At 55.5% G+C, this 22,751-nt stretch overlaps 1 protein-coding gene across 2 annotated transcripts; it reads left to right on the top strand.

The window, feature by feature from the left end:
* The first annotated feature begins 23 nt into the window (after nucleotides 1-23).
* Nucleotides 24-22,110, top strand: ARPC1B (actin related protein 2/3 complex subunit 1B). 2 transcript variants are annotated; one of them, XM_030932610.1, is made up of 10 exons: nucleotides 24-543; nucleotides 11,497-11,573; nucleotides 13,081-13,185; nucleotides 14,431-14,653; nucleotides 16,650-16,757; nucleotides 17,960-18,166; nucleotides 18,244-18,319; nucleotides 20,007-20,212; nucleotides 21,326-21,412; nucleotides 21,745-22,110. In XM_030932610.1, exons 2-9 carry the CDS (start codon nucleotides 11,510-11,512, stop codon nucleotides 21,393-21,395), a joined length of 1,059 nt encoding a protein of 352 aa, XP_030788470.1. In that variant the 5' UTR covers nucleotides 24-543; nucleotides 11,497-11,509; the 3' UTR covers nucleotides 21,396-21,412; nucleotides 21,745-22,110. The 2 variants fall into 2 exon arrangements, with proteins under 2 accessions (XP_030788470.1, XP_010374065.1); XM_010375763.2 differs by having other exon boundaries at nucleotides 21,322-21,412; nucleotides 21,745-22,103.
* The last annotated feature ends 641 nt before the right edge of the window (nucleotides 22,111-22,751 follow it).

The following is a 22,751-nucleotide window of genomic DNA, read 5'->3' as shown; positions in this document are numbered from 1 at the left end:
GCCCCGCCCAGGGCCTGCACAGTTGGCGCCCCGCGGGTATCAGCGTGAAGGGGGCTCCTCGCCGGCTGGGGACTGGGCTGCAGGGCTCGCCAGCCGCTCACCTGCGTGGGAGCGCAGAGGCCGCAGTACCCGCAGTCCGGGCTCAGAGGACGCGACTCCCCGACCCTGCGCCCAACAGCCCCCGGTGGCCGTGCGCCCGGCCCAGGCTCGGAGGTCCAGCCCAGCGGCAGCTTAGGCTGCGCGCCTGGCTCCCAGCCTCAGTTTCCCCATTGGTAAAGAGTTGACGGGTGGTTGCGGACGGCTTCTACGGACAGAGCTTTGGGCTCCGACGTCTGCGCGGGTCCCGGCAGCACCCCCACCCCGAAGGGAGGGCGGGACCTGGATCTCGCGACCGCTGCCCCAGGTCCCCGCCCCCGGGCCCTACGGGGCTGAGGTCGGGAGGCCCCGCCCCCCGCCCACGAGGAAGTGGCTGCGGCTCCGGCGCGGAGCCCAGAGCTGGTTCGGCGCGTCGACTGCCCAGAGTCCGCGGCCGGGGCGCGGGAGGTGAGGGCCGCGGGGGCGCCCGGAGGTGGGGGTCGGGGGAGCCATCCGGAGGTGGGGGGACGCGTGGATGTGGGGCGCCGCCTAGGAGTGAGCGGGACGGGAGGGTTGAGAGGGGGTGCAAGGAGGGGGCCGCGGGGCGCCTGGAAGTGAGGAGGACACATGGATGTGGGGCGCCGCCCAATAGGGGCACGGGGATGAGTGGGGGCGCACGGAGAGGAGGGGGCGCGGGGACGGGGGGCTCGCGGAAAGGAGAGGGAACCCTGGGATTGGAGGGGGCGCGGGGGTGGCTGCAGGGCCAGGCCGTGGAAACGCGGGCTCCCCGCGCACCGGGCGCCCTCGGGGCGTCCCCAGCCCCCGGTCCCGAGCGTCCGCCTCGTGCCTTCCGCCCCTGCTCCCGGGCCCGCATCCCCGGCCTTGCCCCGCGGTCGGTCGGTGTAGCCCCGTTACTTTGGGCCGGCGGGGCCCCACGCCCAGTCACTTCCCCTCCATCCCGGAGCCTTCCGGGTTGCAGCCGCCGGGAAATGAGTTGGCGTCCCCGGCCGCCCCGCCCCTGCCCTCCTGGCCGCTCCCGCTGTTCCCAACCGCCTCCCCTGGGCCAGGTCCGAGGGGTCCCGTACGGGGCGGGCCTGGCAGGTGGAGTCCCGGAACGCACCCCTCAGCTGCGGGGCTCCGCGGCCAGGGCAGATCTGAGCAGCCCCTCCCTTTCCGGAGGCGCAGGGAGAGCAGCCAGGCCGCCCAGGGCGGGGCGGGGCCCGGCCGGGCTGCACCCGCGGGCAGTGAAGAGATCAGGAGGGCAAGCCTGGGAAGTCAGACCTCCCCCTGCCTCCTCTTGCCAGTGCAGCCCGGAGGCTACCACCACCCATCCCGGCCGGGCGCGGTGGCTCACACATAGAATCCCAGCATTTTGAGAGGCCCAAGCGGGAGGATCCCTTGAGGCCAGGAGTTGGAGGCCAGCATGGACAGCATTGTGGGACCCCTTCTCTATTAAAATAAATAAATAAAATGTAGTCGGGCGCTGTGGCTCATGCCTGTAATCCCAACACTTTGGGAGCCAAGGTGGACGGATCACTTGAGGTCAGGAGTTCGAGACCAGCCTGACCAACATGGTGAAACCCCGTCTTTACTAAAAATACAAAAATTACCCGGGCATGGTGGCGCTCACCTGTAATCCCAGCTACTCAGGAAGCTGAAGCAGGAGAATAGCTTGAACCCAGGAGACAGAGGTTGCAGTGAGCTGAGATGAGGCCATTGCACTCCAGCCTGGGCAACACAGCAAGACTCCGACTCAAAAAAAACAAGTTAGCCAAGTATGGTGGCGCATGCCTGTAATCCCAGCTACTCGGGAGGATGAGGCAGGAGAATCGCTTAACTTGCCTTGGCAGTGAGCCAAGATTATATCACTGCACTCCAGCCTGGACAACAGAGGGAGACTCCATCTCTAAATAAATAAATAAATAAAATCTTAGGGATCTAAGTAGGAGTGCCAGCTTCTTCCTTCACTGGCCAGTGACTGGTAAGCTACCCAACCCCTGCCAGCCTCAACTTTCCTTATCTGGAAAATGGGAACCTTAAGGATTGTGAGGCTGCAATGCAATACTGCAGGACACTTGGCAGCACATCAGGCGCTGACAGTATAAATGTGTGCTTGTTGCTCACCTTGATCATAGTGTGCCGCCGGGTGAAACTAACTTCCTGGCCTCTAAGATTTGGGGTCAGAGTCCCAAGCTGCATCCTTTAGTAGGAGCCGAGTGACTTGGAGCAAATCATTGCTTTTGTCTGAGGCTGGGTTTCCTCCTGTATAAACTGAAGGTAAAAAGCAAACAGGCTGGGCGTGGGTGGCTCATGGTTGTAATTCTAGCACTTTGAGAGGCCGAGGCAGGTGGATTACCTGAGGTCAGGAGTTCGAGACCGGCCCGACCAACATGGTGAAACCCCGTCTCTACTAAAAACACAAAATTAGCCGGGCATGGTGGTGGGCGTCTGTAATCCCAGCTACTCAGGAGGCTGAGGCAGGAGAATCGCTAGAACCCGGGAGGTGGAGGTTGCGGTGAGCTGAGATCACGGCATTGCACTCCAGCCTGGGGACAGAGTAAGACTCTGTCTCCAAAAAAAAAAAAAAGCAAACAAAAAATGTCCAGGCTTGCTTCAGGGGGTAAAAGAGAGAATGGTGAAAGTTCTGGGTAAAATTGCCTTGCCAGACGCCAGTAAATTTCGTTTCTTACATGTGTCTGTACGTAATCCTTTGGTAGGTCTTTTTTCTTTTTTTGGAGTCCGGGTCTCACTGTGTTGCCCAGGCTGCAGTGCCATGGCTTGATCATAACTCACTTTAGTCTCAAACTCCTGGGCTCAAGGGATCCTCCTGAGTAGCTGGGATTACAGGCATGTGCCTCCATGCCCAGCTAATTTTTAAATATTTAGTAGAGATAGGGTTTTGCTGTGTTGTCCAGGCTGGCCTCAAACTCCTGGCCTTAAGTGATCCTCCTGCCTTGGCCTCCCAAAGTGCTGGGGTTACAGGCATGGACCTCCACGCCTGCCTTATAGGTGTTTTCTTATTTTTTTTTTTGAGACGGCGGAGTTGCCCACTCTGTTGCCCAGGCTGGAGTGCGGTGGCACAATCTCAACTTACTGCAACCTCTGCCTCTCGAGTTCGAGTGATTCTCTTACCTCGGCCTCCCAAGCAGCTGGGATTACAGGTGCCTGCCACCATGCCCAGATAATTTTTGTATTTTTAGTAGAGACAGGGTTTTATCATGTTGGGCAGGCTGGTCTCGAACTCCTGACCTCAGGTGATCCACCTGCCTCCACCTCCCAAAGTGCTGGGATTACAGGCGTGAACCACCATGTCCGTCCGTTGATAGGTCTTTTCTAATATTAATAATTACATAGCATCTCAACATGTGAATGTCACAATTTACTCTTTCCATATTGTCACCTCGGTTTTTCCACACTGTCACCATCATAAAGAGGGCTATTATAAACATGTTTGCTTTATTTTTTGAGATGAGGTTTCACTCTGTCACCCAGGCTGGAGTGCAGTGACAAGATCTCGGCTCATTGCAACCTCCGCCTTCCCGGCTCAAGCAATCCTCCAGCCTCAGCCCCTCAGATAGCCAGGACTATAGGCGTGCAGTACCACGCCCCGCTAATGTTTTTTTTTTTTTTTTTTTTTTTTTTTGGTAGTTTTTATAGACACAGGGTTTTGCCATGTTGCCCAGGCTGGTCTCAGAACTCCTGGATTCAAGGGATCCACCGGCCTTGGCCTCCTAAAATGCTGGGATTACAGGTGTGAGCCATGGCACCCAACCTATGTTTGCTTTTGAAAAAGAAAAATGGGGCCAGGCGTGGTGGCTCACACCTGTAATCCCAGCACTTTGGGAAGCCAAGGCAGGTGGATCACAAGGTCAGGAGTTCGAGAACACCCTATCCAACATCGTGAAACCCCATCTGTACTAAAAAAAAAAAAAAAAAAAATTGCCAGGTGTGGTGGTGGGCTCCTGTAGTTCCACCTACTTGGAAGGCTGAGACAGGAGAATTGCTTGAACCCAGGAGGTGGAGGTTGCAGTGAGCCAAGATTGTGCCACTGCACTCCAGCCTGGGCGACAGAGACTCCATCTCCAAAATAAAAAAAGAAAGAAAAAGGTGTTGCTGTTTTCTTAGGATAAAGAATGCTGATTTTTTTTTCTTTTTTTTCTTTTTTTTCTTTCTTTTTTTTTTTTTTTTTTGAGACAGAGTCTCGCTCTGTCACCCAGGCTGGAGTGAAATGGCATGATCTCGGCTCACTGCAACCTCCGCCTCCCAGGTTCAAGTGACTCTCCTGCCTCAGCCTCCTGAGTAGCTGGGATTATAGGAGCCCGCCACCACGCCTGGCTAATTTTTGTATTTTTGGTAGGGACAGGGTTTCACCATGTTGATCAGGCTGGTCTCAAACTCCTGACCTCGTGATCCGCCTGCCTCAGCCTCCCAAAGTGTTGGGGTTACAGGCGTGAACCACTGCACCCGGCAAGAATGCTAATTTTCAAGTTCCTGTTAGTGTTATTCTGTTCTGTTAATATTTGTTCCTACCCACTTGTTGAATTGCGTGCCCTTCAGAAGAATTAAACCAATTAGCAATAAATGACAGTTTCTCCACAGCTCTGCCAGCATTGGATTTTATGTGGTTTTGGTTTTTGTTTGGTTTGGATGACCAACCGGTGCTTTAATGGCGCCTTACGATTGTTTTCATGTGTGTTTCTTGACTTGCCTTTGCATGGTTGGTAAGACTGAAAGAGTAGAGCTGGGGAGGGAAGGATAGGGGTAGCAAGAGCTCCAGCCCAGCATAGGAAGTTGAGTAACCGCTTAGCATGGTGCAAATTAGCCTGCTGGCTGCTCTATCCAAGAACCGTCTGAGCTGGGTGGGGACTTCCCCGAGCGCCTGTAATGCTGAGATCTTTCCTCCAGGCAGCTCCTGCTTGGTTTAGCCTCAGATACAGCCAAACCTCTGAATTCAGGGAAACCTAGGGAAGCCAGGCAAGAAAGCTCCTGCAGCTTGTGCCTGATCCAGCCCCAGCCTCATCTGGATAAAGATGGGAGGGAAGTATTGGCTGAGGGCACCCAGCCAGTATGAAGAGAGTGAGAATGTAAACCCAGCACAGTAAGGAAGACAGTATCAAGGCCCAGGACTTCAGAGTGCCCCCCTCCACCCCCCGCCCTGCCGCCGCCACTGGGCAGCCTGAGGCTTTCTTTGCCTGGCACCATCATGCCCAGCTAATTTTTTTTTTTCCTTTTTTTTTAGTAGAGACAGGGTTTCACCACGTTGGCCAGGATGGTCTCGAACTCCTGACCTCAAGTGATCCACCCGCTTCTGCCTCTGCCTCCGAAAGTGCTGGGATTACAGGCGTCAGCCACTGTGCCCAGCTATCCCCTCCTCTCTCTTGTTCCTCAACATCAAACAGGCCCACAGTGCTGGCTCACAGGGCCACAGTGGCAGTGGATGGGTGTCCTGGATCCCTCCCCCAGGAGCCGTCACTGAGACCTCATGCTGTCAACACTCATGGGCGAAGCAGCCCTTGTATTTTTCTCCTGAGACATCCCTAGCAGGGTAATTGGCAGGTGGGGGGTGGGAACACCCTGGCTCACGCAGATTTAGTAGGTGAGAGGTTTTCCTGGGGATGATCAAGTCAGAGTGTCCCCGGCTAGAATCCCTGAGGCAGGAGACTGGAGCCCTATGGTAGCATCGGCTGAGAGAAGCCACTCCCTTTTTGCACTCCCACTTCCTCATTGGTAAGATATGGGGGCTGGGGAGTTATCGCCAAGGTGCTTTGGGTTTCAGCTGCTTTGCAGAAGTTACGGAAAAGGGAAATGAGTCTTCCTCTCTTTCGCCCCTTAACCCTTCCCCCTTGCCCCATTTAAGGGGTTGGTTCAACAGACTAGGAAGTATTTCTGCTAATTCATGCTTAAGTGTGATTGGCTGATAGGTGTAGTCTGAACCTCCCTCCTCTGCCAGTCACTAGTGTACCACTGTGGCCATCTTTTCCAGCCCCTCTCCTGCCCCTTGAGTATGCCTGGGTCCTAGAAACAGTGGTCAGGGCTCTTCAAGTCCTCTCGGTTGCCCTTGCCCACTGGCACACGGGGAGCTGCTGTCTTCAGCCGAGTCAGCCACTCTGTCTTCACAGCCAGGGCAGAGATGTGGCTGGGCACACAGCAAGTGTGTGACCGCTGATGCTGGGACATCAGAGTCTGTGCATCAACTCAGGGTTCTGAGTCTGGGCTCTCCCACCCTCATCCCTGGAGGTTCCTTCCATCTGGGCCTCCTGGGGCTGAAAGGGAGGGAAAAGTTGGCCTCAACTGGAGTCCTGGGGCCAACCAGAGCCTGACTGGAGTTTGAAAGTGGGCTTCTGGCCTTAACCCTGCCCCTGCCCTGCTGGTGGCCTTGGACCATGGGGGTTGTAGGGGTGTAGATGAGTACTGTGAATCAGTCACAGGCCTTGAGCTTCTGTCTGCACAGTGTTGGCATCGGATGTGGGCGGTGATGCCCCAGCCCAGGAACACAGGAAGCGCTCAGGGAAACCCCCATCAGGCCTGCTGACATGGCTGAGGGCGCCGAGGTGGTGCTTCCGGGGCCCTCACCTTACACAAAGAGGCCTTATAAGGAGAGAGAGGCTGCAGAGGCAGCCCCAGTGGGTGCCTGGTGCTTGTTCTGGGTAAGGCTGCCCACGCATGCAAAGTGTGCTTGTGGACACAGTGCGCTTGCATGTGTGCAAGGCTGAACATACATGTGTTCAGGGCTGCAGTGTGCTTGTGTGTGAGGCTGAACACGCATGTGCATGTGGGCAGTATGGTCACATGTGCAAGGCTAAACGTGCTTAAAGTGTGTGGGGGTGCAGTGTGCATGTGTGTGTGCAAGGCTGAACATGCACGCAAAGTGTGCTGGTGTGTGTGAGGCTGAACACACGTGTGTTTGTGTGTGTGGCCTGAGCCTGCGCTGCGTGTGTCTACTTGCTTAGCAAAGGCTGACTGGGGACCCGCTGGGGTCCTGTTCTAAGCATGGGGGAAACATGAGGTCCATGCCCCAGGAATCTTCCAGGACATCCGGCTGCAAGTGAAAGCAAGTGGTTTGGATCTGGAGTGAGCAGGAGGTGGACAGGACCTTCCAGGCAGTGAGCGCAGGGAGCTTTGTGGTGCGACCTCGGACAGGCTGGTCACTGAGCCCTGAGGGGCTAAACTGCAGCCCCAGGCAAAGGTCGTTCTGCCCTTCCCTTGTGCCTGGGCCCAGATGCAGTGCAGGATGGACCGGCCCCAAGGCAGGGCAGTGACGGGGCCGCCACCAGCCTCCTGGGGCATTCAGGGTTCCCAGTCCTGGTTGACTCCCAGCCCAGGGCCTGGGAGCCAACACAGAACTGCCAGTCTGGTGAGGGAGGCAGCCACGTTATCTAATGGCTGTCACTGGTGACTCTGGGCAGGTGGCCTCAGCCCCCACATCTGTCATCTGGAGCTGACCTGGAGCCTGGCATCCTTCCCCAAGTGCAGCCAGGCCTCCCCGAAGGTCCAGGGCTGGTGGGAGTGTTGGCAAGAAAGTATACAGAGCACCTGGCCAGACGAGGTGGCTCACACCTGTAATCCCAGCACTTTGGGAGGCCGAGGCGGGTGGATCACTTGAGGTCAGGAGTTCGAGACCAGCCTGGCCAACATGGTGAAACCCCGTCTCTACTAAAAATATAAAAATTAGGCATGGGGGTGTGTGCCTGTAATCCCAGCTACTCAGGAGGCTGAGGCAGGAGAATCGCTTGAACCTGGGAGGCGGAGGTTGGAGTGAGCTGAAACTGCGCCACTGCACTCCAGCCTGGGTGACAGAGACTTTATCTCCAAAAAAAAAAAAAAGGATACTTTTTTTTCTAGAGCTGGCAAGGAGGGAGTATCCAGGAATGTTGGATAGTACTAGTTAATACATTTTATCTGAGAGATAAGGTCTGGCTCTGTCACACCATGGCACAATCATAGCTCACCGCAGCCTCAACCTCTTGGGCTAAGCACTCATCCTGCCTCAGCCTCCTGAGTAGCTGAGAATACAGACATGCACCACCACACCGTGCACGTTTTTTTATTTTAATTTTTTGTAGAGATAGGATCTCACTGTATTGCCCATGCTGTTCTCGAACTTCTGGCCTCAAGCAATCCTCCTGCCTAGGCCTCCTAAAGTACTGGGGTTACAGGCATGAGCCACTGCACCCGGCCCAATTTAATAACATTATTTATTTATTTATTATTTTTTAAGTTATTTTTTGACACACATTCATCCTAACTTTTTTTCTTTTTTCTTTTTTTTTTGAGACAGAGTCTCACTCTGTTGCCCAGGCTGGAGTATAATGATGTGATCTCGGCTCACTGCAATCTCCGCCTCTCAGGTTCAACAGGTTATCCTGCCTCAGCCTCCTGAGTAGCTAAGATTACAGGCCCACACCCTCATGCCTAATTTTTATGTTTTTAGTAGAGACGGGGTTTCACCATGTTGGCCAGGCTGGTCTTGAACTCCTGACCTTAAGTGATCCGCCTGCCTCGGCCTCCCAAAGTGCTAGGATTACAGGCATCAGCCACTATGCCTGGCCTTATTCCTAACCTATTTAATTATCATTTTTTTGAGGGCTGGGTAGGGTGGCGTGAGCCTGTAGTCCCAGCTACTTGGGAGGCAGAGGCAGGAGGATCACTTGAGCCTGGGAGGTCAAGGCTGCAGTGAGCCGTGATCACACCACTGCACCCCAGCCTGGGCAACAGAGCAAGACCCTGTCTCAAATATGTATACGCACACACACAAGTTTCTGAGAACATACTCTGTTGGTCACTAATGGCAATGAAAAATTTGTTCAGCAGATATTTCTTGAGCACCTACTATGTGCTAAACATTTAAGCAGTGGAAATAGAAATGAGAACAAGATAAAACAAAAATGTGTCTCTGCCAAGCTGGTTCTATTCCAGCAGGGGAGGAAGGCAGCAGGCCAGATGAATGAGTCCGTGTCTGATGGTGACTGCTGAGCAAATTTAATCGGAAATAGGGAATTAGGAAGTGCTGGACCGTGGGAGGTGCTGCAGTTTCCAACGGAGGGGATCAGGGAAGGCCTCCCCAAAAGTTGACATTTGAGCACAGACTTGAGTGGCAGCACCAGAGCGAGAGCTGTGTGTGCCGGTATCTGGGGGAAGAGTGTCACGGGCTGAGGGTACAGCCAGCATGGAAGCCCGAGGCAGGTGCGTGCCTCTGTGCCCCAGAATCGGCCTCTGGTCGGCTGGGGAGGCCCGCTCCTCAAAGGCGCATCAGGGCTGGTATATCACGTCCATCACAGGCTAAGAGTAGCCACTTCGTGGCACCTCGTCACGGAGGCCAGGTGCTGTGTATCATCTGCTTCCAGCTCTCAGCACCTCTGCTGAGAGGCAGGATTCCTGCTCCAATTTTACAGATGAGGAAACAGGTTCAAAGAAGGCAGGTGACATGTCCAGGGGCACATGGCTGGGCAAGCAGTGCCACTGGGCTCCTCCACTCCCAGGTCCCTGTGATGCTGGGAAACTGAGTCATGGAGGCCGGGAGAGATGGGCTTGAGGAACTGGGCTGAGACCGTGATCTCACCCTACCTCAGGCCTGGTGGGCTCCTTTGACACTCAGCGGCGGGTGGAGGAGGCTGGGGACAGGCTGGTGGGGGCTGAGCTGTGCTGGTGGGAGGATGAGTCGCTGCCCTCTGCCAGGGTTCCCCTTCAGTGCGCTGGGGCTAGTCTAGGGGGCTGCAAAGTCTCCCTCGTTCTGGCCGAGTGTAGTGGCTCACACCTGTAATCCTAAATACTTGGCAGGTGAGGAGGGAAGATCTCTTGAGCCTGGGAGCTTGAGACCGGCCTGGACAACATTGTGAGACCCCCGTCTACAAACAAATTAAAAATTAGTTGGGCGGCTGGGCATGGTGGCTCATGCCTGTAATCCCAGCACTTTGGGAGACCGAGACGGGCGGATCACGAGGTCGGGAGATCGAGACCATCCTGGCTAACACGATGAAACCCTGTCTCTACTAAAAAATACAAAAAACTAGCCAGGCGAGGTGGCAGGCGCCTGTAGTCCCAGCTACTCGGGAGGTTGAGGCAGCAGAATGGCATAAACCTGGGAGGCGGAGCTTGCAGTGAGCTGAGATCCTGGGCGACTGAGCGAGACTCCGTCTCAAAAAAAAAAAAAAAAAGAATTAGTTGGGCACAGTGGCACACGCTTGTATCCCAGGAGTTCATGGCTACAGTGAGCCATGATCACACCACTGCACTCCATCCAGCCTGGGCGAGAGAGAGAGACCCTGTCTCAAGAAAAAAAAAAAAAAAATCTCCCTCCTTCAGTTCCTCAAGGCTGGGTCACCCTGGGGCCTCCCCAAGAGCCATCACCCAGGCCTGGCCTAGCCCTGTGCCTCCCCCCAGCCCTGGGTGCAGCCAGTGGGTGTCTGGATGGAGAGTGGGATATATCTGTTAAATACCTGCCTTTGCCTCACGCATGAGCCCCTGTATATCAGCCACCTACCCTCCCTGTCCGAGCAGTGTGGAGGAAGACCAGGGCTCTGGGCACGGCAGGGCCAACCTGCATTTGCTGGACACCTTTTTAGGTGGTTTATGAGATTACTTCATTTCTTTCTTTTTTTTTTTTTCTGAGATGAGTCTTACTCTGTCACCGAGCCTCCTGAGTAGTGTGGATTACAGGCAGGCGCCACCAGGCCTGGCTAATTTTTTTTTTTTTTTTTTTGAGAAGGAGTCTTGCACTGTCACCCAGGCTGGAGTGCAGTGGCGCGATCTCAGCTTACTGCAAGCCCCGCCTCCCGGGTTCACACCATTCTCCTGCCTCAGCCTCCCGAGCAGCTGGGACTACAGGTGCCTGCCACCACACCCAGCTAATTTTTTGTATTTTTAGTAAAGACAGGGTTTCACCATGTTGGCCAGGCTGGTCTTGAACTCCTGGCCGCAAGTGATCCACCTGCCTCGATATCCCAAAGTGTTGGGATTATAGGCATGAGCCACTGGGCCTGGCCTGGATGGCTTCATCTTCATTCCATCCTTAATGGGGCAGGGAAGTTGGCGGGGGGGGGGGTCCATCCTATGAGGAAACTGAGGCACAGATGACAAGTGAGGGGCCTGTCCGGCTTGGAGTCCTAGCATCCCACCCCACCCCAGAGAGCATCTCCCCTGTAGTACTGTCTCCTCCACCCTGTCCCTGGAGCCTCAGAGATATCCCGTGAAAGCTGCCCTTTTATAAGGAGGGGAACTGAAGCCCCAGGAGGGGAAGCAACATGTCAGGCCAGTTAGGAGCCAGGGCTGGCCCCTGCTGCTCGTCTCTGCAAACTGCTGCCCCTCTAGAGTGAGGGGCCTCCCTGGTGTGAGGCCCTTGAGGATCAGCTGGGGCCTGGTATCTTGTTAAAGTCAGGGGCAAGGTCAGGGCTGACGTGGATTCTCTCTTCCTCTCGGGCACAGGAGCTAAGCCGCCATGGCCTACCACAGCTTCCTGGTGGAGCCCATCAGCTGCCACGCCTGGAACAAGGATCGCAGCCGTGAGTGCTTGCTGGGGGCCGGTGGGTGGCTGCTTCCACTTCCTGGGATGGGGACCAGCCAGAGCACACATGAGGACACTGGAGCAGCCAGGCCCCCGGACCATGGGCTCCATGCGGCTGTCCCCAGGCCTCACCCCTAGGTCTTCCAGCTGACCAGGGGTCTCCCGGGTTAAAGTTTAAGGAGGGAATGAGGCCGGGCGCGGTGGCTCAAGCCTGTAATCCCAGCACTTTGGGAGGCCGAGACGGGCGGATCACGAGGTCGGGAGATCGAGACCATCCTGGCTAACACGGTGAAACCCCGTCTCTACTAAAAAATACAAAAAACTAGCCAGGCGAGGTGGCGGGCACCTGTAGTCCCAGCTACTCGGAGGCTGAGGCAGGAGAATGGTGTAAACCCGGGAGGCGGAGCTTGCAGTGAGCTGAAAACTAGCCACTGCACTCCAGCCCGGGCAACAGAGCGAGACTCCGTCTCAAAAAAAAAAAAAAAAAAAAAAAGGAGGGAATGGGCCAGGTGCAGTGGCTCATGCCTGTAAATCCCAGCACTTTGGGAGGCTGAGGGGGGTGGATCACTTGTGGTCAGGAGTTTCAGACCAGCCTGGCCAACATGGTGAAACGCTGTCTGTACTAAAAATACAAAAATTAGCCGGGCATGGAGGCATGTGCCTGTAATCCCAGCTACTCAGGAGGCTGAGGCATGAGAATCGCTTGAACCCAGGAGGCAGAGGTTGCAGTGAGCCGACATTGCACCACTGCACTCCAGCCTGGGTGACAAAGCAAGACTCTATCTCAAAAAAAAAAAAAAAAAAGACAGAAAAAGTGGCCAGGAAAAATCTTTCGGAGGACATGACATTTTGTTTATTTTATTTTATTTTATTTTGAGACGGAGTCTCGCTCTGTCGCCCAGGCTAGAGTGCAGTGGCCGGATCTCAGCTCCGCCTCCCAGGTTTACGCCATTCTCCTGCCTCAGCCTCCTGAGTAGCTGGGACTACAGGCGCCCGCCACCTCGCCTGGCTAGTTTTTTTTTTGTATTTTTTAGTAGAGATGGGGTTTCACCGTGTTAACCAGGATGGTCTCGATCTCCTGACCTCGTGATCCGTCCGTCTCGGCCTCCCAAAGTGCTAGGATTACAGGCTTGAGCCACCGCGCCTGGCTGGAGATGACATTTTGACATTTACACAGAGACCCAGAGGAGGAGAGGGAGGGAACTCTGCCCCAGCTGGGGAGGGGCTGGCAGGTGCAGGGGCCCTGAGGTGTCAACTGGCTGGCCAGAGCGATAGGGTGGGGAGAGGTCCCAGGGGTCATTGCTGCGAGTAAAGAACAGCCAGTCCCAGGAGAAGAGAGGGTGACCTGGCAGGGCCTGAAGGACTTCAGGGGGGCCCCTCCAAGGCAGAGGAGGAGAGCCTGAGTCATGAAGGATGAGGCTGTTGCCCGGGTGCACTGTGTAGTGTGTCCTGGCAGAGGGCAGTCATGGAAAGGGCCCCTCAGTCTCCCTCCATCTCCCCTGCAGAGATCGCCATCTGCCCCAACAACCATGAGGTGCACATCTATGAAAAGAGCGGTGCCAAATGGACCAAGGTGCACGAGCTGAAGGAGCACAACGGGCAGGTGACAGGTATGGCAGGGTGGCTGGGACCACGGTCCTGAAAGGGTGGTGGGCGGGGGGATGCAAGGCAGGGCATGGCCACTCATTATGGGGCATGTACCCACTCACTGTGAAATCCTGATTCAAACTGGCTTCAATTTTAAGGGGACTGTGTTGCCTCATGTTACCAAAAATCTCAGAGGGTTGAGGGCTTCAGGAGAGGCTTGATCCAGCAGCTCCACATGACCAAGAACCCATCTTTTCTGCCTCTTGGCTTTGTCCTCCAGCATGTTTACTGATAGCATGGAGGGCTCTGACACTCCCTCATAAGCTCTAGGAGTGCCACCTGGTGTCACTCTAAATAAGCTCTGGATCTCAGTAAAAAGTGCTTGCTGGGCCAGGTGTGGTAGCTCATGCCTGTAATCCTAGCACTTTGGGAAGCCAAGGCGAGTGGATCGCTTGAGGTCAGGAGTTCGAGACCATCTTGGCCAACATGACAAAATGTTGAAAAATACAAAAGTTAGCCTGGTGTGGTGGCACACAGCTGTAGTCCCAGATACTCCAGAGGCTGAGGCAGGAGAATCGCTTGAACCCAGGAGGCAGAGGTTGAAGTGAGCTGAGTTCACACCACTGCATTCCATCCTGGGCGACAGAGCAAAACTGTATTTCAATAAAAACAAAGAAAGAAAGAAAGAGGCTGGGTGCGGTGGCTCACTCCTGTAATCCCAGCATTTTGGGAGGCCGAGGCAGGTGGATCACCTGAGGTCAGGAGTTCAAGACCAGCCTGGCCAACATGGTGAAACCCCATCTCTACTAAAATACAAAAATTAGCCAGACATGATGGCAGGTGCCTGTAATCCCAGCTACTTGGGAGGCTGAGATGTGAGAATCGCTTGAACCCGGGAGATGGTAGTTGCAGTGAGCTGAGATTGTGCCACTGCACTCCAGCCTGGGCGGCTGAGCGAGACGCCATCTCAAAGAAAAAAAAAGAAAGATTGGTGGTACACGCCTGTAGTCCCAGCTGCTCAGGAGGCTGAGGCATAAGGATTGCTTGAACCTGGGAGGCAGAGGTTGCAGTGAGCTGAGATCATGCCATTGCTTTCCAGCCTGGGTGACAGAGTGAGACTTCGTTTCAAAGAGAAAAAAAAAAGTGCCTATTGCGCAGATACAGCTTCCACCTTGATTGTGGCCTTTCAGCCTCTCCTGTGTGGCCACCATAGAGCCACCTCTGCCTGAGTGTCGTCAGCCTCCTGTGTCCCCTCCATCCCCCCACAGGCATCGACTGGGCCCCGGAGAGTAACCGTATTGTGACCTGCGGCACAGACCGCAACGCCTACGTGTGGACGCTGAAGGGCCGCACGTGGAAGCCCACGCTGGTCATCCTGCGGATCAACCGGGCCGCCCGCTGCGTGCGCTGGGCCCCCAACGAGAACAAGTTTGCTGTGGGCAGCGGCTCCCGTGTCATCTCCATCTGTTATTTCGAGCAGGAGAATGACTGGTGGGTACCTGGACGGGGCCGGAGTGGGCTGGTAGGGACCCGGGGGCAGGACTAGAGTGTCCCTGGGAAGCACCAGATGGGATGTCGGGACCCCTGTTCCTATGACCCCTGGGGAGTCCGTCCTCTCTTCTCTGGGCCTCATTCACGAGGCAAGGGCCTCTCTGCAGTGCCCGGATGTTCTCACTGCCGACTGCTTGGGACAACGACATCCACCACACCAGAAACGCCTATGGGGGCACCTCACTAAGCCCTGCACACACATCAGTCCTGACCTCCCTGCAGCTTCGTGGACTTGGCATTGCTCACTGTCCCCACTTTACAGATTAGCAAAGTAAGGCCCTGCAGCAAAGTCACTTTCTCAAGGCACCACTCACAAGCTCGCAGCCACATCTTGTTCCTTTTTTTTTTTTTTTTTTATGAGACAGAATCTCACTCTGTCACCCAGGCTGGAGTGAGTGCAGTGGCACGATCTTGGCTTACTGTGGCCTCCGCCTCCTGGGTTCAAGCAGTTCTCTGCCTCAGCCTCCCAAGTAGCTGGGATTACAGGAGCCTGACACCACGCCCGGCTAATTTTTGTATTTTTAGTAGAGGTGGGGTTTCACCATCTTGGCCAAGTTGGTCTTTTTTTTTTTTTTTTTGAGGCGGAGTCTCGCTCTGTCGCCCGGACTGGAGTGCAGTGGCCAGATCTCAGCTCACTGCAAGCTCCGCCTCCCGGGTTTACGCCATTCTCCTGCCTCAGCCTCCCGAGTAGCTGGGACTACAGGCGCCCGCCACCTCGCCCAGCTAGTTTTTGTATTTTTAGTAGAGATGGGGTTTCACCGTGTTAGCCAGGATGGTCTCGATCTCCTGACCTCGTGATCCACCCGTCTCGGCCTCCCAAAGTGCTGGGATTACAGGCTTGAGCCACCGCGCCCGGCCCCAAGTTGGTCTTGAACTCCTGACCTCATGATCCACCCACCTCGACCTCCCAAAGTGCTGGGATTACAGGTGTGAGCCACCACGCCCGGCCAATCTTTTTTTTTTCTTTTTTTTTTTTTTTTTTTGAGACAGAGTCTTGCTCTGTCGTCCACGCTGGGGTGCAGTGGCACAATCTCAGCTTACCGCAACCTCCACCTCCCAGGTTCAAGCGATTCTCCTGCCTCGGCCTCCCGAGTAGCTGGGACTACAGGCACGCGCCACCACACCCGGCTAATTTTGTATTTTTTAGTAGAGATGGGGCTTCTCCATGTTGGCCAGGCTGGTCTTGAACTCTCAACCTCAGGTGGTACACCTGTCTTGGCCTCCCAAAGTGCTGGGAGTACAGGCGTGAACCACTGCGCCCGGCCATATATATTTTTTTGAGACAAGGTCTTGTTCTGTCGCTTAGGCTGGAGTGCAGTGTTGTGATCATAGCTCACTGCAGCCTCAGCCTCCTGAGCTCAAGTGATCCTACCACTTCAGCCTCCTGAGTAGCTGAGACTACAGGCCCAAATAATTTATTTATTTATTTTGTAGAGATAGGGTCTCATCAAGTTGTCCAGGCTGGTCTTGAACTCCTGGCCTCAAGCAACCTTCCCACCTCAGCCTCCCAAAGTGCTGAGACTACAGGTGTGAGCCATGGTGGCCAGTCCATGTCTTAGTTCTTAATCTTCTCCCCTGCATGGCTGAGGACAGAGGCCAGGCAGGAGCATCTGAGAGACCCAAATTTGCATCCCACCATGGCCAGTTAGTAGCTGTGTGACCTCTGATGGTGGCATCACTTTGCTGAGCCTGCCCCGAGGGTGACTGTGTGGCTTAAAGGATAGAGGGCACAGAATTCCCACTCCAGAAGCGACCTAGCGCATCCCTGCCGCCCCAGGGCCCTGAGAGCCTTGTGGGCTGGGAGTGCCCAGTTGCCTCTCTCCTGGGTCTTTGGTGGGCTGTAGGGAGCAGTGGGAGCCTGAAGTCCCTGGTGCTGAGGTCTGTGAGTCCCACCTGCCTGTCCCTCTCTCCCTGTCTGCCTGACCACCATGCCCAGGTGGGTTTGCAAGCACATCAAGAAGCCCATCCGCTCCACCGTCCTCAGCCTAGACTGGCACCCCAACAACGTGCTGCTGGCTGCTGGCTCCTGTGACTTCAAGTGCCGGTGAGACAGGGCGCCATGGGGGAGGGCGGGGCTGATGTTAACTGACTGCTGACATCATAACGGAGATTGGAGGCTGGTGGGGGAGCCACACCTGAAAGTTCTACACCCCACCTTCTAGACCCGCTCCAGAAATGCTACCAGTGGATCACCTGGGCGTCGGCTGAAGGTTCTAGTCCCTGGGGAACCCTTCATGTCTCAGCTGGACATGTCTCTGCTCACCTCTTTTATTTTTTTGAGATAGGGGCTTGTCCTGTTGCCCAGGCTGGAATGCAGTGGTGCAATCATAGCTGATTGCAGCCTCCAAATCCTGAGCTCAAGTGATCCTCTGACCTCTCAGCCTCCCAAGCAAGACTACCTACTCCCAGCTAGATGGGATTTATTTATTTATTTATTTTTTGAGATGGAGTCTCGCTCTATCGCCCAGGCTGGAGTGCAGTGGCACGATCTTGGCTCACTGCAAGCTCCGCCTCCCGGGTTCACGCCATTCTCCTGCCTCAACCTCCTGAGTAGCTGGGACTGCAGGCGCCCGCCACCTTGCCCGGCTAATTTTTTGTATTTTTTAGTAGAGACGGGGTTTCACCGTGTTAGCCAGGATGGTCTCGATCTCCTGACCTCGTGATCCGTCCACCTTGGCCTCCCAAAGTGCTGGGATTACAGGCATGAGCCACCGCGCCCGGCCAGGATTTTTTTTTTTTTTTTTTTTGGAGACAGAGTCTCGCTCTTTCGTCCAGGCTGGAGTGCAGTGGCGCAATCTCGACTCACTGCAGCCTCCGCCTCCTGAGTTCAAGCGATTCTCCTGCCTCAGCCTCCTGAGTAGTTGAGACTACAGGCGCCCGCCACCATGCTCGGATAATTTTTTTATTTTTAAATGTAGAGATGGGGTTTCACCATGTTGACCAGGCTGGTCTCGAACCCCTGACCTCAAGTGATGCATCTGCCTTAGCCTCCCAAAGTGCTGGGATTACAAGCTTGAGCCACCATGCCCAGGCCCCTGTTAACCCTTTAAAAATTTTTTTTTTTTTATTTTGAGACAGTCTCACACTGTTGCCCAAACTGGAGCACAGTAGTGCAATCACAGCTCACTGGAGCCTTGACCTCCTGGGTTCAAGCAGTCCTCCCGCATCAGCCTCCTGAGTAGCTGAGAGTACAGGTGCACACCACTATGCCTGGCTACTTTACCTCTATTTTGCCTCTCCTGGTAGGATCTTTTCAGCCTACATCAAGGAGGTGGAGGAACGGCCGGCACCCACCCCATGGGGTTCCAAGATGCCCTTTGGGGAGCTGATGTTCGAATCCAGCAGTAGCTGTGGCTGGGTACATGGCGTCTGCTTCTCAGCCAGTGGGAACCGCGTGGCCTGGGTGAGCCACGACAGCACCGTGTGCCTGGCTGATGCTGACAAGAAGATGGCGTGAGTAGAGGCCATCCCCGGGGAGGAGGTGAGTGCAGAGGAGCGGGACAGGGTGACTGACAGCTCTCTCCCCTCAGCGTGGCGACTCTGGCCTCTGAAACGCTACCACTGCTGGCGCTGACCTTCATCACAGACAACAGCCTGGTGGCAGCGGTGAGGAATGGGGAGGGGGTGTGGTCACAGCAGACAGCCCAGCTTCCCTCCTTTCGCCTGCCTCCCTCCTTTTTTTCTTCCTTGCATTCTCTCATGTACCAGAGTTGGGCAGAACAGAACAGGTTGGATTACGCTGCAGTAACTGAAAGTCCCTGGCTACAGTTGCTTAACAGAGTAAAGATTTGGTCAGGTGCGGTGGCTCACGCTTAAAATCCCAGCACTTTGGGAATGTTGAGGTGGAAGTATCACTTGAGGCCAGGAGTTTGAGACCCAGCCCAGGCAACATAGTGAGACCTTTGTCTCTACAAAAAGTTTTTTTTTTTTGAGACGGAGTCTTGCTCTGTCGCCTGGGCTGGAGTGCAGTGGCCGGATCTCAGCTCACTGCAAGCTCCGCCTCCCGGGTTTACGCCATTCTCCTGCCTCAGCCTCCCCAGGAGCTGGGACTACAGGCGCCTGCCACCTCGCCCGGCTAGTTTTTTGTATTTTTAGTAGAGACCGGGTTTCACCGTGTTAGCCAGGATGGTCTCGATCTCCTGACCTCGTGATCCGCCCGTCTCGGCCTCCCAAAGTGCTGGGATTACAGGCTTGAGCCACCGCGCCCGGCCTTACAAAAAGTTAAGAAATTAGCTGGGTGTGGTGATGCACCTGTAATCTCATAATCCCAGTTACTTGGGAGGCTGAGGCAGGAGGATCACTTGAGCCTGGGAGGTTGAGGCTTCTGAAGTGAGCTGTGGTCGTACCACTGCACTTCAGCCTGGGCAACAGAGAACCTGTCTCAAAAAAAAAAAAAGACCTGGTGGCTCACGCCTGTAATCCCAGCAAATTGGGAGGCCGAGGAGGGCAGATCACTTGAGGTCAGGAGTTCAAGACCAACCTGGCCAACATGGCAAAACTCCATCTCCACTAAAAATACAAAATTTAACCGAGTGTGGTGGTGGGCACCCATGGTCCCAGCTACTCGGGAGGCTGAGGCAGGAGAATTGCTTGAACCCAGAGGCAGAAGTTGCAGTGAGCCAAGCGTGCCACTGCACTCCAGCCTGAGCCACAGAGACTCCATCTCAAAAAAAGAAAAAACAGAAAAAAGAGATTTACTTCTTGCTCACATTTTATGTCCAGTGTGGGTGTTGTGAGGGGCTCTGATGGAGGCTGTCCCCAGCATGCTGTCCCAGATGCCACGAGGGAGCCGGAACCTGTGGAATCATGCCCTGGGTCTTAACATTTCTGCCCCATTGGCAGGTGCAATGGCAAGGCCAGGCCTAATGCAAAGGGCAGGAGTTCGGGGTGTGCAGTTCCTCCAGGTGTCCGGGAAGGGCACTGGTCTCCCTCCCCTCTGCCCACATCTGTCAATCCCTTTTCACCCCTCTGCAAACAAAATGGGGATGCCAGGGTCAGGTCAGGCTTGCTTTTTGCCTAGAAAAGCAACCAGCTGCAGGGGTCTCCCCTAGAGCAGGTGTAACTGGCTGGGCAGGACAGAAGGCGCCTGGGCTCCCAGGGAGTCCCAACGCTGGCCTTGCTGGGGGAGGTGGCAGCCCCCAGCATGGCCCCCGGTTTTGATACACCTGCGATTCGGGCCTCCCTTGCTGTGGCCCGTCTGTGTCCCTGAGCTGGCATCTGCCTCCCGGGCCGCCAGATGCCCGCCTGCCCTCCCCTTCGGCAGCGCTCCAATGGTCCCCGCCTCCCCGCTCAGGGCCACGACTGCTTCCCGGTGCTGTTCACCTATGACGCCGCTGCGGGGATGCTGAGCTTTGGCGGACGGCTGGACGTTCCCAAGCAGAGCTCGCAGCGTGGCTTGACGGCCCGCGAGCGCTTCCAGAACCTCGACAAGAAGGCGAGCTCGGAGGGCGGCACGACTGCGGGCGCGGGCCTGGACTCGCTGCACAAGAACAGCGTCAGGTGAGGGCGGGGGCGGGGCCTCGACTCGCCCAGTAGCAGCGTCGGGTGAGGAAGGGGTCTGGACTCTTCCTACTGGGGCGTTGTGCTGGGACAGTGAGGACTGGGGGCCCCGGAGGGAGGGTAGGCCTGCCCTCTACTCGCTGCGCGGGAACGGCGTTGGATGAGAGGCGGGCCCCGACGAGGGGACGGTGCCTGTTTGTGGGCGGGGCCTCGACGCTGCACGATAACCGCGTGGTGCGGCAGAGGGGGCGTAGGGGGCCCAGGGTAGGGAGTGGCTTCGACTCGCTGTAGGATTAACGTTAGTTGTGGGCGGGGCCCGTCTCGATCTCACCCTAGCATCTCAGGTGCTAGTGGAGCCCGGGAGGGACACAGTGGGACCGACATAAAAGACGGAGTCGACCTCTTTAGGTTGCATAAAAATAGCATCAGATAGGAGCTGAACAGCTAGCCTCGCTCTGCATTTCCGGGACATAGCTGGGTGGGGACTGTTCTGTGGGGTGGCCAGGCAGTGACCAGCGGGCGTCCTGGGCGGGGTCACAGCTGGGGTGGGTCTGTTGCTAGTATGCAGCGAGGTGGGGGCGGAGCTGAGGGTCTCTCCGCAGCCTTCTAAGGATCTAGGGTGGGATGGGGAAAAAGGCTCTCCAAAGCCCAAAAGCTGCCAGCCACACGCGTCCACCCCGCGGCGAACCAGAGGGAGCTGTATGGCAAGACTGGCCAAGCCCTTCGGCCTGTAAAACCTCCTGTGGCCGCCAGATCCGATGGCTTCCTCAGACGGAACACCTTTGCCCAGCTGTCAGCTTAGTCCCTGGCTGCCCCCACCCTCATCTCCTTTTTTGTCCTGTCCAGCTGCACTGCTGGCACTGTGTACACTCCGCAAACACATGTGTCTTTCCTGCCTCCCTGGACTTGAGTGTCCTGTCCCATTTGCCTGCACCTCCCACACCACTGCTCGTTCCCAAAAGCAGAGCTGACTTTCTAAGCCCACTACACCCTCTCTCAGCATTTCTCACTGAAGCCCGCTCCCCAAGAAGTCTGGGAGCGCCTGGACAGGGTGAGCCTGAGCCCAGCGCCAGCACAGGTTGGATTCATAAGCTCCTCTTCCTCTGCAGCCAGATCTCAGTGCTCAGTGGGGGCAAGGCCAAGTGCTCGCAGTTCTGCACCACTGGCATGGACGGCGGCATGAGTATCTGGGATGTTAAGGTGAGGCTTGCCCTTCCTGGCTTCCAGCTGTGCCCCCCAGGTCAACTCTTTCCCCCCATCCCCACTCCCTGGAGATGACCCCCATCCTTCACTCCTGCAGAGATGGCACTGCAAGAGGATGAGGGCTGGGTGCGGCCCCTTGTCATCTGGGCCTTGGTGCTCACTGGGCACCCGTCTTCAGGGCCGGGATTCAAACCCAGTTCTGACAGACTCCAAAACTGCAGGTTCTCTGCTCTCTGCTGTCCTGGGGCTGAGATGGGTGATCAGGTCCCTGGGAGTGGGGTGCCTGCCGGACAGCTGAGAACCAGCCTGTCCGTTCTGCCTCCCTGCAGAGCTTGGAGTCAGCCTTGAAGGACCTCAAGATCAAATGACCTGTGAGAAATATGTTACCTTCATCCTAGCTGCTGGGGAAGCAGGGAGAGGAGTCTGGGTGGCTAATGGTTGCTTTGCTGAATGTTTCTGGGGTACCAATGTGAGTCCCCATAGGGGCTGCTCCCTCAAAGAGGGGACAGATGGGGAGCTTTTCTTACCTATTCAAGAAATATGTGCCTTTTTCTTAAAGAAATGCTTTCATTTATTGAAGGAAAAAAAAATGCCCCCAAAGCACTATGCTGGTCACGAACTGCTTCAAAATGTGGAGGTAATAAAATGCAACTGTGTAAAAAAAAAAAAAAAAAAAAGCAATTGTGGACACGCTTGCCTATGTGCAAGGAGAGGTTTTTTGTTGTTATTTTCTTGGGGTCTTGCTAAGTTATCCAGGCTGCACTGGAACTCGTGGGAGCAATCCTTCTGCCTCAGCCTCCCAAGTAGCTGGGACTCCAGGGAGAGGTTGGTGTTTGCACAGCCATAGGTAGATAGCTTATTTTTACTGCTGGCCAACAACATTGATCCTGAAGCCCAGCAGCCTTATGCCAAATGGTTCCTTCCCCAGTACTGTCCATCCTGGGCTGCCACTCCCAAAACTGCCAGTACCAGGTGTCACTGATTGACTAGTCAAATTCCTGCACAAAGGGGCTACACATTCCAGGCTGGTTGTGGAACTTTTGTTTTGAGATGGAGTTTTGCTCTTGTCACCCAGGCTGGAGTGCAGTGGTACGATCTCGGCTCACTGCAACCTCTGCCTTCCTTGGGTTCAAGCGATTCTCCTGCCTCAGCCTCCCGAGTAGCTGGGATTACAGGCGCACACCACCAAGCCTGGTTAATTTTTGTATTTTTAGTAGAGATGGGGTTTCTCCTTGTTGGCCGGGCTGGTCTCAAACTCCTGACCTCAGATGATCCACCCACCTCGCCTCCCAAAGTGCTGGGATTACAAGCTTGAGCCACTGTGCCGGCCTGGTTG

The sequence above is a fragment of the Rhinopithecus roxellana genome, chromosome 6 (genome assembly GCF_007565055.1).
Source record: "Rhinopithecus roxellana isolate Shanxi Qingling chromosome 6, ASM756505v1, whole genome shotgun sequence".
Lineage (NCBI taxonomy): Eukaryota > Metazoa > Chordata > Mammalia > Primates > Cercopithecidae > Rhinopithecus > Rhinopithecus roxellana.
This window is presented reverse-complemented; position numbering and strand designations above follow the sequence as displayed.

Excerpts from the sequence above, each read along its gene's own strand:
- ARPC1B (XM_010375763.2), top strand. The coding sequence starts at position 11,510 with ATGGCCTACCACAGCTTCCTGGTGGAGCCCATCAGCTGCCACGCCTGG. Across the intron at positions 14,654-16,649 it reads TTCGAGCAGGAGAATGACTG|GTGGGTTTGCAAGCACATCA; the intron begins GTGGGTACCTGG and ends CACCATGCCCAG. Across the intron at positions 18,167-18,243 it reads GATGCTGACAAGAAGATGGC|CGTGGCGACTCTGGCCTCTG; the intron begins GTGAGTAGAGGC and ends CTCTCCCCTCAG.